The 18,693-nt window shown below is 41.1% G+C and overlaps 1 protein-coding gene across 1 annotated transcript; it reads left to right on the top strand.

The window, feature by feature from the left end:
* Positions 1 to 13,208: 13,208 nt before the first annotated feature.
* On the top strand, positions 13,209 to 15,777 carry LOC149203065 (uncharacterized). Its single transcript, XM_089401758.1, has 4 exons — positions 13,209 to 13,433; positions 13,595 to 14,446; positions 14,765 to 15,258; positions 15,765 to 15,777. Exons 1-4 carry the CDS (start codon positions 13,209 to 13,211, stop codon positions 15,775 to 15,777), a joined length of 1,584 nt encoding a protein of 527 aa, XP_089257884.1.
* Positions 15,778 to 18,693: the final 2,916 nt, after the last annotated feature.

Below are 18,693 nucleotides of genomic sequence, written 5' to 3'. Positions count from 1 at the left end.
TGATGGCAATGTGAAATCACACTAATAGATGGGATTAAAAACTGGTATAACGCTACAAGGGAACTCAGCCCAAGCGAGCAGTGGGCCACATAAGATGAGCTCTAGGACAATTCCCAGGAAGACATGAGCCTCAATGAAAGAGAATCCACCATAAATAAAAAGCAGCACGAGGCGCCAAAAGGCACTGGAGAATCTGAGAAGCGAAAATGAAAAGAGGTAGAAGACACCGTGAACGACCACGAGGAGGAAGATGCTATGCTGGAAAAAAGGAACACCAACTTGGAAAGGAGGAAGAGAGAGCATAAAAGGAAAAGGGATCTAGAGAGAAAACAACCTCAAGATTCCAGCAACTAGGGCTAGAGCGAGAAAAAGAGAAGGCAGGAAGAACAAGAAAAGGAGAAACAACTGCGGGAAAAGCAATAGGAAAAAGAAAGGAGAGCGCAAGAAGAGGCAGAGAAGAGAAAGCAGGAAGAAGAAAGAAGAGCGCAAGAAGAGGAAGAGAAGAAAAAATAGGAGGAAGAAGCTGAGAAGAGAAAGTAGGAGGAGAACAAGAGGTTAGAGAAAGAGTTGAAAAATATGGAAGATGAGCTAGAGAGGCAGTGAGCACTTGCAGAGGAAGAAAAAAGAAAACAGGAAGAAGAGCTTAGGAGGAACAAGGAGAAGGAAGCCAGGGAAAATGAAAAAAGAGAGACTAGAAAAACAGCTAACCTGGGCACAGGAAAAAGTGAGCTTCCCCCATTAGACATGCCTCCTACCACTTCCCTCACTGGCAGACACCTTCCCCTTCAAGAACTGGGTATCTTGGAGGAACAGGACGAGTAAGTCCTAGATCTCACCAGACTCACTTTCGATGAAATAAACCTAAATATTTTACAGGAAAGGAAAAAATATTGCAACAAGAATCCAGCCAAGCATTTATCAGTAACCACGGCCAAGGATATTGTGCCTAACATTACAACAAACCCTCAAATGATTGCCTTGGCTAGGACAGCCTTCATTCCACCACAGAACATAATGTGGCCCGGATGAGAAAACATATTGCTGATCTGCAGAATAGGCTTTATGCATCTGAACAAAGGCCCACCATGGTGGAACAGGAGAAAAGGAATATAGAGGAAGAGAAAGTGGCACACCGTTTAGTATACATAAGTCCAATAGAATTCCAAGCAGCAATTGAAGCAGAAACGAAGACTCTGGGGGAGGCCATGGCAGTAGTCTATGAAGAGATTTCTAAGCTGCACCACACAGTAGATCCAATCGTGGCCATCCAAGTGCACACAAAATAAAGAGTTGCGATGCTTAAGGAGGTTATGACCACTTTGGATAAGATACACGAATGGTCTGTCAAGTACCTAGGAGCACTGACGTGGTCCCTAAGAAGGATTGCATCACCATGTAGAATACTAAGGTTCAACCCCGCATCAAAATTCAGTCTAAAGACAAATTGACCAAAGATGTGGAAAGGGTACTGGCATCCTACAGGCATCTGTTCAACGGCTTGGAATCAGTGATCCAACTACATGGGGTTCCCTCGATAGGGGAATTTGGACAGGTAAGGAAGTAGGATGAGATCTCCAAGGAAGTACAAGAATTTGTAGAGACATATAAACAAGCAACCCGTATGAAAGACATGCCAATCACTAGAGAAAATATCACGTGTTATGTGGTAGAAACAGTGAGGCTCTACACCAAACTGGTAACTTTTAACAATCAGGTGCATGCCAAATGGAACGGAACACCCTCATCCCAGACGCACTCAAGTGCCTCCACCGAAATGATGAAGATTAGTTGCAGATCACTCCCACTGCAGCGAAATACAACCTATGGCGCACATATTTGATGGAACAACTCAGGCTTGACATTCCAGAACTTGCCATTATTAAATTAGTAAATTAGATTGATAGCTATTTTTTGCGATGTATTTTCTGCAGTAGCATTGTACACTTTGTGAATATGAAAGGTCATGTAGAATACCAAAATTTATTTTTGTGAATATGAAAGGTCACGTGGAATACCAAAAGTCACCCGGTAGATGAAAGGTCATGAGGAAGTTCAAGAGTCAAGGGTAGGCCAAGAGTCACTCTCACCCTATAAATATACCCTCATGCCTCATTTGTAGAGACCTTTTTCTGAGGACTCTTTTGAAGAGATATACATTGCTTAAGAGAAATTATGTTCTTCTATTTAGGCAAGGAGTGATTGTACATTTCCACTATTGGATTCTTCAGATATTTTATGTTATAATGCCATGAGTATTTTCTTCACTTGATGGATCAGATGTTCCTGAAAGCTCTTTGATGTGCAGTTTCCTCATATGCTGTCTCATACTCCAAACTTTGGGTTGCTTCGTATGAATGGTATTTGATTCACTAACTCTATGCTTATGCCAATGAACTATCTATTTGGTATTGGTATAATCTGTTTTGACTGCACCCTTGTTTATGCTTATAATGTTTGATCGTTGTGAACTGATTTACAATTATTAAGAATTTTATCTTGGCAAACATGAGTCTTATTTGAAGCTTGCTAATAGTAACTTTACATAAGATTTATGTTGTTTATAGTATGGCTATTCATGGTTTATGTGGCATAAGATTTTTTTCAATTATTTCCTTGTATTTATTGAGGTACATGCTTTCAATTGAGTTCATATTTTACCTCCGTCCGAAGTAGACTCAACAAAACTGAACAGCAGTCAGACCTACATACCGGAAGGGATCGCTATCACAAACGGTGCAGGCTCTAGTTGGGAACCTACACTGGGGAGGTCCCCTTTGCTGTTGCCGGAAAATTCCAGCTCGTCAACAAGTTATAATATGCATTGGATGACCCTTGCATGTCCTACTGGTATGGTCGAGGCCCATGAGGTCTCCTTTGATTTATGTAGCAGAGTTGTTTAGACACCCTTCATTTCCATAATACACAAATTTTATGTCAGGTAGAGAAGGGAACTTGTCTGTGGAGTGGTTTTCTTCATAGACCGAGCAGATTTCTATAAGGTTTAATGGACATTCATTCCTGGGGTGCCTCCTTGTGCATCTAGGGCAGAAAATGGCTAATGCTCTCTCTACTTCCTCCTGATTTCTCTTGATGTGCATAGTTTCCATCTGTACGACAAGGGTTTGCAACATTTCACTCTTGAAATATTCCAACATATTTCCAATTTCACCTTTTATGGATGTGTTGGAAGAGGACGAGATTGCCATTGGTTGACTACCCCTACCCTCTTTCCTAGCTGCCCTAGACTGGTTCTTAAATACAATATTGATATCATCATAGGGTAGCTGGTAGATGTCCCCTCCTGCTAGTAGGTTTAAGGTATCCAGAAGGTCTTCCTTGGCCCCCCTGAGTAGGACTAGCTTCAGTGACTCAGGATCAAGTGTGCACCTGGCCCTTTTGTAGCTAAGTTGGAATCTTTCCTCATAATCCTCTAAGGATTCATCATGTCCCAAGGTCATTCTAAAAATTTCCTCTTTAGTGTCTTTAGACTTGCAGTAGTCCCGATACTTATTGTTGAAGGCTTGCTGCATCTGAGCCTAGGTGGTGATGCTATCCCCAGGTAAACTCATGTACCAGCACAAAGCTGCATCCTTGAGAGTGGATGGGAATAATTTCAACTTTTGATCATCAATTGTGTAATCATAAGTTCTACATATGACAACAAAATTAACCAAGAAAGTATTTGGATCTTCTGAGGTCAGGCCATGGAAGTGAGGAAGAGTAGAGGGGCTTATGTTTTTCCTTGGCATCCCCATTGGTTTCTCTGATGGGAAAAGCACCCTCAATTCTTTCTCTATCTCCTCTATCATTCCTAGTTTTAGCCATTAGGTCAGTTGGAATAGGTTCTCCTTATTCTTCTCCCCCTATAGGCTCTTCAAAAATCTCTGGTTGTTCGCTTAAGGGATCTTCCGATTCAAAACCACCGAAGAAGAAGGCAGGTTGGCTATTTGAAGTGGTGAGGGTATATGGCAGAAATTTTCCTAAGTTATCCCTATTCCTATGAGGCATGAAAGAGGTGTTTTTGTTTTGTTTTGTGTTTTTTTTCAAGATTTGAGACTAATTGCAGAATTGAAATAACAAACTAGATGGATACTAACTGCTGAATGAAATCTCACTTGTAGAATGGAAAAGAAAGAAAACCAACTTACAATAAGCTAATAACAGAATGAAAGAGATAAGAAATGGAAGAAAGAAATCAGAAATCACATCTTACTCAGACACCTCCCCGAAAACGACGCCAAAAAGTGATGAGCACTAGTGTTGCAGCATTCTGGGGCTACCAACTTTACTTTATCAACCCGAGGTTCATACAAATTTGCAGGTGATAGTGTTGTATACACAAGTAGATGCAATGGGTCCACTCTTTGTCACTGTTGAGCTAGCGATAGACCACTATGGTTTCTCAAACCAACCTTCTATTGATTCAGAAGGAGTTTGATTTCAATGAAGAAAAGAGAATTTTTCACTAATGGGAGAATTGAAATATTGTCTACTATAGTAAGGAAAGACTGAAATCAATGCTTTAAACACACCACTCATCTAAATGATTGCTAAGAGATATTGCTTCAGAAGAATTCTAAGCTAACATGTGTGTAATCCTAATTGTCCTAGGCATGCAATCTGAAGTAACCAAACATTCTACTGCTATGCATATGAATGCACACAATAACTCTTTTTTCCTTTTTGTCTTTTTTTGTGCAAATGTGAATGCTAAATATTCTTGGTGATGTGGCAGGTGGGTTAGTGATGGTGATGGAAGGTCAGATGGCTTGGGAGGAAAGTAGGGGTCTTCTCCTATCTTCCTGGATTCTTTTTCCACAAATCGGCCTCAAAACAGGCTACTACAGGTTGTACTACAGGATGTCCTAATGCTTCCTATAGGATGACCTAATGCTCCTACAGGATCCAGCCAAGAGCAATAGGGGTGACTGGGAAGGTGGTATAGGGCTTAGGGAAGGTGAATGATGGAAGAAACAAGGCAAGGGGGTGGCTAGGGCTTCCTCAGAGCTCAAACCAAAGTTTGTAAGATCACTGGATTTGCTCAACAAACCTAGAAAAGTTGTTCTTATGGAATGATGAATTGGTTGAGGGACTTGGTGGCTTTTGGTGATCATGGATGGATGAGGTTAGGCTGGGGTTGCTGGCATGAGATCCTCCTACACTACTGAAACTCCTGCAATACATACATTATTGGAATTTATCATGAATCATATCAAACAAGGAAGATTTCTAATAAACTTAAGAAAACATAATTTCATTATTTAGTTGCCTAATTCATGCATGGAAATACCTGCAGAATATTGTGAAACACGATGAGATCTAATAAAAATATGAAGATATCAGAAATTTCCATTGAAACCTATTCTTGAAAACTAAAAAGATGCTAGCCTAAGTAGCAGAAAACCCTAAATTCCATAAGAAATCATAATTCTATCTTTTTGGGGTTGTATAGGAGTTTTTCCTCAAACCGTGGTCCCTGAAGGGAGGAGTGAGGCGAAATCCACCTACTATCAAACTTTTTGGCATTCCTTTATCTCTCTAAAGCTACTGCTAAAGCAATTCACAAATGGAAGAAAACTAATCAAATTCACCACTACTTGCAATGAAACAATGCTAAAATCAATTCAACACTTAATCTATGAAATAACCTGAACATACAAGTACAAGAAGAGGAGCCTTTGCTACTAGGGTTGGGACCTAACCCAAGAGCTTCAACCCTCTGAGTCAACTCAGTGCTGGATCAAGTAAATGCTCATTCTCATTATCATATCAGAAAAATTACATAACAATGTTTTGCCACCAAGATTGAACTTGAAAATGCTTAGTGCTCTTACATCAAAAGTCTAAATCCTAATGAGGCTCTAGGCCTCCTTATTTATACAATTGAAGTATCCAACAACTTCCTTAATTCTAGGGAGGTTTGGCTGCCAAACCCAAGATGAATTGCCTCTTAACTGTCACTCGCTCGATTGCCCATGATCTCCATGACTCGGCTGCTTGCAACTCCGAGCTAGTGTGATTTGATCAAGGAATATTCGAATGAGTGAGGATTTAATGAGGAGTATCTATCTCCTATAATCTCTCATCCTTGTCTCATTCGAATTTCTGCCCTTAATTAGCCAAAATTGCCATGATTTTCTCTCAAAAACCTACAATCAATTGACATTAGACCACTAGACATACATCTTACTTTTACTAATCTCATTAAGCAAAATATAATTAAAACATGTAAGGAATTATGAGAAGAGTTGATTTTAATAATCTTGGAGGTGTATTAAGGTCCATAGAGTTACCGAATGATGAGGTTCATCACCTATAAGATGGTGATAATTTGTGGGAGTTCCTCATAGTTCTGGATCTGACTTTGGATGCATGCCTTCAACGTCTCCACTGCCTTTGGCTTCATCATCTTTGGCAAGTGTGACGGGGCTCCCTTGTACCTCATTGTCCATATCTACATGTGATTGATAGTAGTGTGTATGTCTAACAAGATGCATGCTCTCCTAGCACAGCGATACTGCCAACCGTTAAGATAGACAACTGACTTATGCACGATGACGAACATGATGTATAGCTTCTACATGATTGTCTTGAGAGACGATAATTCATTCAGTATTTCTTTCTTCAACTCTGCTTTGGTGGATGTTGTAGCTGACTCTTCTCCCTGCTTGGACACTTGTAGCTCCCTAGCCATGCACTCATTCTCAGCTATCAAGAATCTAACACTTGAAATGGTGGCTCCTACATATGCTTTTGTAGCAGCGGCCAATGCAGTTGGGTATCTGCGCACATCAGACACGATCACTCGTTCTTCAAACTGCACAGGAGATACATGGACATCCGAAGTGGGCACTCTGCATGACTGCACAAATATGTGTTGTGACTCGTTGAAGGATATGTTGTGCACATCCGATTTCAGATTATCCTCAAGGATTTCAGTGTCTCCTTGATCGCTTGGGACCTGCTCTGCTCCTGGATCTTATGAAGCTAGTGGAGTGATCTCTTATCACTTAGGCATAAGGTCAATGTCGTGATTTAGATCTAGCTTAACCACATCTATGTCCATCTATTCCAACATCTGTTCAATCTCCTGAGCATTGTCCTGCTCCTGCGACTACTCACCCTGTTTGTTATCTGCCAAATGATCAGATGAATCAATAACCTGTGTGGGCACAGTTTCATCAATGTGTGCATGTTGCACCTCCTCATGCTCCTATTCCTACTGCACTTCCTTATCCCTTTTGCACAACTCTTTTTCTTCCCTTAGTTGTTGCTTCAACTCCTACAACTCCTTTTCTGCCTCTTCTAGCTTCTGCTTCTCCCTTTGACTTTGTGCAATCCTTATGTCCCACTACCACCTCTTTGCCTCAATCTCCAAAGTTTCTTTTAACAAAAGTGGATCTGCTTTGAAATTGCAGCTTTGCTCCACCTCTACGTTGTTGGCAACCTTCCTCTTGCTTTTGTCATGCGTAGGTCTTCTGCCCTCTGTTGCTACTGATGTTGCTGCTCTTTGAGATGTTATTGCCTTCTGCACTGCTAACCACTCTACAACCATTCTAACTGGTTCATTGAGCATTATGGCAATATCTCCATGGGTCTTCCTTAAGCCAATGACATGCCCCATGGATCCAAGGATGATACAATCTCACACAATGGTCCTTCACTAAGCAATGCAGGTCATATGGATTGAAACTTCTGGTGCCGAAAGTGAATCTCTTGAATTCCTCTGTCTCGGCCTCAACATGCTTGAGATTTTGGATCTCATACAACCTGATCCGCAAAGGAAGAGCGGGCCAATGTGCCTTCTTCTTCCTATGCAGTCTTGCTGACAACCCTGTCAACATGTGGTATGCAACCTCTTGCATGACTAACTTATCCATGACAAACTTCGGTAACACATGTGGAGCCTTCTCAACGTTGTACATTAGGATGAAGGTGCCAAGGCATTAGGGTACTTTTGAGGTCTAAAATGGGACTCCTAATGAAATTATACAATAATAGTGGAAATAATAAAATAATAGTAGATTACATCATCAAATTTTATAGGGAAAAAAGTAAAAACTACTTTTTCAACTCGTATTTTCAACTTATCTCCCTATGGGTTTACTCAAATTTTAAGTGGAAACACTCGTTGGATGCAAAATTTGATTCCTCATCCAAGGAGTACCCATGTTTCATACTTTCGATGGACCCTACTACATGAAAAATGAGAAATACATGAAAAACGTGATTGCAATCACGTTTTTTCATGTATTTCTCATTTTTCATGTAGTAGGGTCCATCAAAAGTATGCAACATGAGTACTCCTTGGATGAGGAATCAAATTTTGCAACCAACGAGTAATCTCACTCGAAATTTGAGTAAAGCCTTAGGGAGATAAGTTGAAAATACGAGCTAAAAATGTAGTTTTATTATTTTATTATTTTTTAATATTTTTACTTTTTTACTCCAAAAATGGTGAATAATCCATCATGGTTGACATAATCATCTTGAATCCTATTGGTTCTTATCAAGTTTATTTTAGTTGTAAATTTTTCTTAGGAGGCCCATTTTAGACCTCAAAATTCCCCTAATGGGGTGAGGCATACCACTCTTCTATGTTAACTAATGCCTCCATCGTTGCCTGTGACATGCAAGGTGGATCCTGCTCAAAGATCATCCTGTACACTGGGGTGATGAAGTGGTCTAATAGTTGTATTATGACTCCACAGAATCTGCACTCGGAACAACTTGCAATATGTGTGCACACATGTTTTTGAATGTGTCCATGCCCAACCCAAGCCAGGGAACTGCTGATGGGCACAGATTGCATCAAGTATGCAAGCGGACGTGAATAGCTTTGCTTGCTGACCCTTGGGTAGATGTCGAGCTTCTGTTACTTGTCCCTTCAACTGGAGAGTCAACTTGTCGGACCAATTAAAAGGTCTTCCTTTGTTCGCCAGTTGATCCAACATAATCACCCAACTCTATGGGAATGTTTATGTACTCTCTTGGTCATATAAGAGACATGCGAAGATGACCAAGAGCTGATAAGCCTTCCGCAGTATCTGTTTCCTGAAATTAGATGGCTCTTTCACCCATCTCTTCAAGATGTCTCGAGTTCACACTTCTGTTGGGCTTGGTGAAGGGTGCATCCATTATGACCACTGATTGCGGCAAGTGATACATTTCCTAGAAGTCTTGTGCCCTAAAGGTAGAAAGTTGTGTTCCACTGGCACTGCTCAACATCATTGTCTCTGGATCAATATGCAAGAAAATCCAGTGGATCATTTCCATGCATGGAAACACATGATACCTGCATGCAATCCGGTACAAGCCAGACTTGTGTACGTTGACATAGACTCTGTGGTCCTCCAAAGTCTCCTCAACGGTGCCTGCAAATATGTCATTGATGTCCTGACATTTGATCTTGATTTCCTTGTCTATGAACAACTTAGTATCTTCATAGATGGGCAAGCTCATAGACACTTGCTCGACCACATATCCAGTTACGCTCTTAATGGTGTCCTTTGACCCAGCTCTCTTGGAAGCCATTGTACCTGTACTACAAAGAGACTGATGAACACCTGCGATACCTGGAGACAGAGAAACACTCATGGCAAACAAACTGTCAGTTTAAAACCAAAAGCAACTCAAGGTCTGACATACAACACACTTGGGTGACTGACTGGAAGATTTACGCAATTTTCACTTGGAGGCTGGGAGACTGACTGTTAGAACTGTGCATAACACAATCTGGACTGTTAGTGAGTTGACTGACTACTGAAACTCCGCAAAGCACAGTCTAGCTTAGCTTGTTGTGGACTAAAACTGCGCAATGCACAGTTTCAGTTAGCATGACTGCAACCCATTAAAACTGCATTGCGCAATTCTGAGGGCCAACTGAGGCACTGCCTATCAAAATTGTGCAAAGCAAGCCTAGGAGGCCAGTGTGAGGCAATCTCTATGTAATTTCTAGGAGAAATGAAAGATCTTCCATCCTAGAAATGTGCAGTGCAGGCTAGCTAAGGCAAGGTTCGGGCCAAGGCAGCTCAGACCAACTGACAGACGACTAAAAATAGTAAGGACTGGATGTATGTGCGAAATTGGGTGCATACATGAGTGAATGAACATGCATGTAGTCAGTGAGTGTAGGATTTAGTAAAATGGGAAAAAAAACTAAGTGTGTGAAGCGAGTCACCACAACAACGACCGTTAGTGTAGAAACAATGTCATGCATGTGACAGTAAGGAGATGTAATAAAAAACTTGAAACAATGCTTCTAAAATCTAACATGCATTAAAATGACAACAAGCCTTCAACAAAACCAAGGAAACATCACTCACACAAACCAAAATACAAAAAGTGACAGAAAAGAAACAAAAGACATGAAAATCGAACTTACCCAGAAAAAGCTGAGCTGAGTGTGCTGAAGGTTCTTAAATGCGTGGGGAATGCCAGAGCTCCAAGATCAAAGTGAAGAATGAGCTCTAAAGTGTTGAGTAAAAAATGTTGACAAGATCGAGGCTTATGACATGCATGCCACAAATCTAGGAAAAAACGACACTTGGTAGGAGGTTTCTAAAACGGCTTTTGCATGTACCCTCCAACTGCTAAAAATAGATCCCTAAAATCTAGGGATACTTTTTTCTTTTTGCTTTTTGCTTTTTCGAGAAAAAGTTGCCCATGCATGCAAAGAAATATTGCTCAGTCCTGGAGGGAACCAGTCAACTTAGGAGCACATGCAACAGACTACAAGCCCTAGAGTGACTTCTGTGCAGTTTCTGGGCTGAGTGGATCTCGCTGCCCCTCAAGCTCTACGCAATTTATGGACTGAAGCCAAGGCTTCCAGCCACAACTACGCAAATTATGAGAGCAAACCTAGTGATGAGCTTCTTTGCGCAATTTTTCAGGGGAAAGGAAGTTTGCTTGCTCTGCACATTTCTGGAGAGCAGCAAGCTGCCTTGATGCTCTGTGCAATTCTAGAGAGAAAGGTTGGTTTCCCTCCAGCTCTGTGCAATTCTCCAGGGGAGCACAAGAGCTAATTGAAGACCAAGTCACAGGATGTCATCTTGTGGTTGAAAGGCAAACAAGTTAGTGAACACAAGCTGATGAGCCAAAGAAACTTAACTAAAGTATATGTACCTGGGCAGTGCAAGACATGCTACTAGGGATGGTTGGTAGGGAGGCTCCAAAATGAAGCTAAGGCAAAATTTTGGAGGATTGTTGTAGCCGCTACAACATTTCCGACACACTGGTAGAACTCCAACTCTCTGAATGGACCTTGTTTCATGCAAAGAACACATTTTCCATTGGTGTATTATTGAATGAAGACAACAAGTTCTACATAAAGAGAGAAGACAATAGATAACCAAGTGTTGATAGCAGTACAAGTCCTCTTGTACTTTACCACGCTTGTCCTAAGAGTCACACACGATTTCATGTGAAACTAACCTACAGACGTAAACTAGCAAAAAAACAATAAAGAAAAGAGAAGAAGAAAATTTGCAAGCAAATCAAGTAAGAAAAGAAGGAAAGAAAACAAACAAACAAACAAATCAAGAAAGTAAACATACATGCAAGCAAACAAGACAAAATCAAACACTACTACTCCCAAGCTAACGGTGCATGGGTCTGCTCACGTGAAGTGATATTTCCAATGCAGCCATCGGCGCATTGGTTGACTCATGTTGGTAAAGGCTTGGTTTGCGAACATGATAGTCAAGTGAACCAGAAAACATGAAAGATATAGAAATAAATACCAACATACACTGATTTTAAACACATCCACAGAAAAGAAAATAGTGAAAGTGAAAGACAAGCACTCTGTGGACTTAACATGGTGTTGTGACGTGTTATCACCCAAAAATTCTCAAAACATCATTGTGTCAACTCTGCTTTTTGTCATGAAGAGGGAGGGCGCGAATTGGAGCTAAGGGCGTGAACTGGAGTTGACGGTACGAACTGCGCTGAGGGCATGAACTGGAGCTGAGGGCGTGAACTGTGGAATAGCTATAGGCAGGAAAACCGCATCGCCAGAGTTTGAAGAGATTTAGGGCCTGCTTCTAATGGAAACATGTAGGGTAGGGAGCTCCCCTCCCTCCTACAAAACTATGGTTGCTAATAAAGGTAAGTCCCCTCTGGGAAAAGTCAGAGATTTGGAAGAAGAGGAACAGAGTAACAATGACAAGGAAACAGAGGGGGGCAGACCCAAGGAAAATGTCAGCACTAAAGACAAAGAAGAAGAAGACAAAAGTCAAGGTACTAAGAACAATAAACAAAAAGGACCGTGCAGACCCAAAATGGAGGTCACTCCCAGAGTGGTGTTAAACGATCCTGCACTTCAGGCACATAGAGAACATATGGGGACCTACGCTATAATCTGCAAGTTTATGGGAATATGGCCCACAGAAAAGGCTTTACAGTTATGGATTAAGTATCACTGGAAACCCAAAGGAAGTATAGATTTGCATCTAGGGTCCAAGGGTTTCTTCACGGTGGTGTTCACAAACATCAAAGAAAAAGATAGAATATTCGAAGGAGGACCCTACTTTTATGCAGCAGTTGGCCTCTACATGCGGCCTTGGAAGATGAACTTTGTGCCAGAGTGGGAGACGTTCACTTCGGTACCGGTATGGGTAAGACTTTATTCTCTTCCTCTTGATTATTGGCAAACTGAATCGCTTGCTGCCATAGGTAACAAACTAGGACGTTTTGTCAAAGCTTCGGAAGCCACAAGAAGAGGAAAATACACTTCATATGAAAGGATCTGTGTGGAAATGGGTCTATCAGGAGCTCTTTCGGATGAAGTCATCCTGGAAGTTTTTGATGAGGAATGGGTTCAAACAATAGATTACAAACATATCCCTTTTAGGTGTCATAAATGCCATGAACATGGACACTTGATCAGAGATTGCCCTCTTAGTCAAGCAGAAATTAAAAGCAAAACTAAGGAAATGAAGGATCAAGACAGCTTCCAAAAAGTTATTAGCAGAGGAAAAGGCGGCAAAAAAGGACCAAGGCAACCACGTAATGAGGGGAAAAAGGTTAGCGAAAATAAGTATCATGTTCTGGAGGAAAATGCAGAAATGGAAAATGGAGAGCAATCTATGGCGGATGGCCCTAAGGGTATGGAAATGGAAATGATAGCAGACTGCAACCCATCACAAGAGGTGGATAATAAGAAAGAACACATTTTGAGTGAAACGGAACCAGAAATGGATTAGGAAATGACCCAAAGCAAAACAGATCTGGAAGACCATGAGCTTCAGGAAATTCTAGACAAGGAGCATCTAGATTTGGAAGGGTTCTTGAGGCAGGAGTCCATGGGAGGGAGAGATTCACTACCCCAAGAAAACTGTAACAAGATTCAACAGCTATTCTTATGGAAAACTCAGGATACAAATTTAGAAGATGGAAAAATCAGTGAAAAGCAAGAACATAGAGGAGTTAAGGTAATGAAAGCTATTCCAGGGATAGCAACAAGAAATGCAGGAAAAAAGAGAGGTAGGAAAAAGCAGAAGGACCTCTTAATGGAGTGTGGAAAGTTAATGATAGACTCAGGTAAGATGAAAGACCTAACTAGTTATTCATTTACTAATCTTTAATCATGAAGCTCACATCAAGGAATATTAGAGGTCTAGGTAGTAAAAGAAAACAAAGAATGCTCAGTCATAGAATGAAACTGGAAATGCCAGATGTTATCTTTATCCAAGAAACTAAATGTTCCATCCAGAAAATAAAACAACTCCATAGTAAATGGCTTAATAGATTTGATTTCCTAGAGGTTAAAGCTGATAACACAGTTGGGGGTATTCTAACTCTGTGGAATCCAAAGAAAATCAGCATAATAGATGCAGAAGCATCTAGAAACTATTTATCAGTGGTCCTGCAACCAGTGGGGGAGCCAAAAACCTACCTGGTCACAAATGTGTATGGTCCTCAAAGAATAGATGACAAACTTAAATTATTAGACTCCCTTATCGATCTCAGACATAGACAGGCTGGGATTCCTTGGATCTTGGGAGGAGACTTTAATATGATAAAATCACTCTCGGAAAAAAAGGGAGGCACCAGAGTGCTCAACAGAGACTCTTTAGCATTTCAGACTTTCACTGAGGATATGAAACTGGTAGATGTAGCCCTAAACAATGGATTTTTTACTTGGAATAACAAAAGAGGAGGTAAGGCACAGGTTGCCTCAAAGTTGGACAGGTTCATGATTTCAGAGGAGCTATTGCTTACTGATACAGAAATAACAGCAACGGTCCTTCCCTTTGGCGGCTCCGACCACTGGCCGATTCAAATGGAATTCAAGGGTTTTTTCTCTCCCAGGAACAGGCCCTTCAGATTCGAGAACATTTGGCTCTCTCACCCAAATTTCATCAGCAATATTGAAAAGTGGTGGTCAGATGATTTGCAATTCCAGGGCACAAAAATGTTCCTCCTTCATAAAAGACTTAAGCATGTAAAGTTAAAACTAAAAGAGTGGAACAAAAAGGAGTTTGGTAATATTTTCGAGAACAAAAGGGCATTGAAAATCAAATTACAAGAAATCAACCAGGCCCTTATCAAAGATGGCTTTGACAAAATAAAAAGTAATCAGGCTGATAAACATCACCAAGAATGGGATAATTTATGCAAACAAGAGGAAACATTCTGGAGGCAAAAGTCTAGAGTGCTATGGATCAAGGAAGGAAAGCAGAATACAAAATTCTTTCACAGATCCACAATGGCCAACAGAGCACACAACATAATCTCAACGATAAAGGATGATAATGGATAGGTACAGAATACCCATAATAGTATTGAAGCCGTGTTTGTCCAATATTTCCGAGATATCACCCGAGAAAATAATCCAGACAGAGAACATTCCATCAAAGAAATCACAAGGCACATTCCTAAGTTAGTGTCTAGAGAGGATAATTTTAATCTCAACAAGCTTGTTACCGGTGAAGAAGTTAGTGAGGTTCTTAAAGACATGAAGAACTGTAAAGCACCAGGGCCGGATGGTTTCAATGTGGACTTCTTTAAAGCTTGTTGGCACATTGTTAAAAAGGACATTCTGGAGGTGGTGGAGGACTCCAGATCTAGTAAAACGATCCTGAAAGCCCTCAATACTTCCTTCATCTCCCTGATCCCCAAACAAGAATCGGCCCAAACTGCAGACAAATACAGACCCATTGCTTTATGCAATGTGGTTTACAAGATCATCTCTAAGGTAGTGGCAAACAGACTTAAACCTCTCCTTCCTTCTTTAGTTTCCGAGGAACAATCAGGGTATGTGGAGGGCAGACAAATCTTGAATAACATCATTCAAGCCCATGAGGTGGTCCACACGCTTAACAACAAAAAACAGGCGGGGATGATAATGCAATTAGATATAGCAAAATCCTATGATAAGGTCAATTGGAGCTACATCAAAAAGGTTCTCAGGGCTTTTGGGTTCGACCATAACTAGATACGATGGGTCATGGCTCTGGTGACCTCTGCTAGTTTTTCAATTCTGGTGAATGGTTCCCCCTCAGAGATTTTCGTTCCTTCTAGAGGCCTCAGGTAGGGGGATCCGCTCTCTCCCTTTCTCTTCATTCTCATGGTGGAGGGACTGGGCAGATCTATTAAGCATGCTAAAGAAACGGGCAAAATCAAAGGTCTGCAATTATCAGAAAATGGTCAAGCTCTGACTCATCAACAATTTGTTGATGATACCTTGCTGCAAGGGCTCCCCACAGTCAAAGAAGCTTCAACCTATAATCTAATCCTGAAGGAATTTGCTCTGGCTACAGGTATGGAAGTTAATCTTTCCAAGTCAATTTTTTTTTTCTTTAATACTAATATTGCTGTTCAGAATAACATTTCGAGAATTCTGGGCTTCCAAAGGGACTCCCTCCCTACAAAGTATCTGGGAATTCCTCTTACAGACAGACCAATGCACAAAAGTATCTAGGAACAGACGATTAATAAATTGCAAGACAAAGTCAAAAATTGGACTTTCCAGGTCATGAATCTGGCAAGCAGGTTGGTTTTAACAAAGGTGGTTCTTCAATCGATCCCGATTTTCATGTTATCGGCCCTCCCAGCTCCCAAAGGTGTTTTAGAGAAATTCAGAAACATTCAAAGAGATTTCCTATGGCGTAAAGAAGAAACTAAGAAGAAATGGGCCCTGGTCTCTTGGGAAAATATCTGCAAACCCAAGGGACAAGGAGGGCTAGGCTTGGATGATCAGGATATTCTCAATAAAACTCTAGGAGCCAAGCTTTGGTGGCACTAGGTCCAAGAGCCACAAGCTCAATGGGCTAGAATCTGGAAAGAAAAATATGCAAGCTCTTGGCACATTAAGGATCTAATAAGAATGTCTGGAAATGTGAAAGGGTCTCACATATGGAATAGAGCCTGGGACAACAGAAGCCTTGTTCAAAACAACAGCTTCTGGGAAATCAGAGCTGGTGATTTGGCACTCTTTTGGGAAGATGAATGGTAGCAAGAACCAATTCTGCTAACAAAGGATTTTTTTAGTCTCAAATAGGAAATAGATAATCAAGGGTTAAATAAAGTCAAGGATTTCTGCGATCAAGCTCAGACCTCACGAAAATGGAGAAGCTGGAGTAAACTTAACTATGGAGATGATAGCCCCATGAAAATTAAGGCAGAAGCTCTTGGAAGCATACTTAAACAAAGAATGATTTTAGCTACAGAGGGGCAGGACCACTTGAGATGGGGAAATAACTACAAAGGTAACTTTGATCTTAAGGAAGCCAAAAGCATGCTTCTGGGGCTAGATTACAGGGCTCCAGACAAAACTTGGCAGCACCTCTGGAAGCACCAAGGCTGGATGAAAATCAAGATTTTTATGTGGTTGGTTCACCATAGAAAAATTTTAACTTGGGACAACATACGGAAAATGGGAGTCTTAGGGCCCTCCAGATCTCAGTTTTGCGAAAAGAGGGAGGAAAACATGGAGCACATTCTCAACAACTGCCCTTATACTACCTGGTTATGGGATTCCTTCTCTTCCATTTTCCAGCAGTCTGACAGGGACAGTAATAGTATCACTAATACCCTAAACAATTGGAGAGTTAATTTTTCAGAGAATGAGTTCATTAATCTAGATTGGACTTTTACGCCAAGCTTCATAATCTGGAATATTTGGAAGGAAAGGAATAAAAGGATTTTCAAAAGTGAAAAGTCCACCCCACAGGGTCTTTTTAATCTGATCTTGAAACAGCTTCGGGAGACTGTTAGTACCACGGTTAAAAATCTCCCCAATAAACCTCTGTCGGTATCTGAGCTGCAAATTCTCAGCCAATTGGGAATGAAAGGGATTATTCCTCAAGGTCTAAGAAGAAAGGATTTAGACACGGATATAGGGATGGAGTTCTGGCAACCTCCACCGAAAGGATATCTGAAATACAACATTGATGGGGCTTCAACAGGCAACCCAGGAACAACCAGTTATGGAGGAGTTTTAAGAGATGAAAAGGGAAAAATCATTTTTATCTTCCATTATCATCTTGGCAGAGCTACTAATAATATGGCAGAATTAATGGCGCTGGAACAATGCCTGGAGTTTCTGATCCAACACCAGTGCTCTAATGTCATTATTGAAGCGGACTCGGAGATTACCATTAACTCTGTGAAAAGAATTAATTGTGGTACTCAACCGGAGAAAGTTTCTAATCACTGGAAACTTCTCCTGGTTTACCAAAGAATCCAGGTTCACCTCCAAGAGCTGCGAATGGTGAGTTTCAATCATGTTCGTCGTTCGGCCAATAAATTAGCAGACCTTCTTGCCAACCAAGGGGTGAACAATGCTGAAAGTGGGATAGCATACAAGTGGCGAGAAATTCCTCCAAACCATTTAAAAGTTCTCTGCAAGGAGCAAGCTACAGAGGACAAGGAAATGTTTGATTATCGGTCCCGGATAACAGGCTTAAATTAATTTTTTCTGTCAAGCGGTTTCTCTTCCTTCTGAAATGCTTATGACAAAAATTCAAGCAGGGGTCTGTCTCATTCTCTTCCGGAATCACGTGAGGGGAAATATCAGGGTCTCGGAGGAAATTTTAAGGAGTCAATTCTCAAAGGAGCTTAGGCTCCAGGATAGGTACAGTGTTCAAAACAGACAGAGATTGGAAAATTGTTTGCCAACAATGGTTTTTTCCCCTCTTCCCACCCTTAATTCCGAAAACCATGCTTGGGCCGGATGTCTGGTGATCGCAAGTCTCATAAGCGGTAAGTGGTATTCGTGTTATGGCAGCGATCCCATAGATCAGGTGACACGTGGGCAAGGTACAATTTTAAAAACCACTGTCTCCCGCACACTATTCTTCAGACAGGTTGGTGAGTGCGATATGAACCCTGGCCATTGGATCCAACAGCCAGGATCAACGGTTGAGAATGCGGATGCAGTTTGGTGGGTCCGACAACTGAGCCACGTCATAACTTTTTGGCGTATTCTCCCGCCTATTTTTTGGGTCCGGTGGATGCGTACAGGGTTTGATTTTCACGCAGCGGAGTCAGTGTTCAGAAATATTGACGGGCAGCAAGGGCAGAGCCAATCCTTTACCTCCTACAGTTACACTGGTGGTGTGTTAGTGAATTTTAATTCTTTTTGAATGGATCTTTTGTTCTGCTCAGTGTTCTAGTCTTTTTTTGAGTCTGTCGGTTTACGCAATGTATTTCTTTTGAGTGTTTAGAGGTTTGATTGTAGGGCTCGAG

Source organism: Pinus tabuliformis, chromosome 2_1 (genome assembly GCF_031772625.1).
Source record: "Pinus tabuliformis cultivar Carrire ecotype Pingquan chromosome 2_1, CPIR1, whole genome shotgun sequence".
NCBI classification, from domain to species: Eukaryota; Viridiplantae; Streptophyta; class Pinopsida; order Pinales; family Pinaceae; genus Pinus; species Pinus tabuliformis.
Note: the sequence above shows the minus strand (reverse complement) of the source record. Positions and strands in the feature narration are given on the sequence as shown.

What these genes read in the sequence shown, in the direction of transcription:
- LOC149203065 (XM_089401758.1), top strand. Translation starts at nt 13,209, where the DNA reads ATGACCCAAAGCAAAACAGATCTGGAAGACCATGAGCTTCAGGAAATT. An exon ending in AAGAACATAGAGGAGTTAAG is followed by an intron (nt 13,434 to 13,594) that starts GTAATGAAAGCT and finishes TTAATCATGAAG; the next exon opens with CTCACATCAAGGAATATTAG. An exon ending in TTCATAAAAGACTTAAGCAT is followed by an intron (nt 14,447 to 14,764) that starts GTAAAGTTAAAA and finishes GATAATGGATAG; the next exon opens with GTACAGAATACCCATAATAG.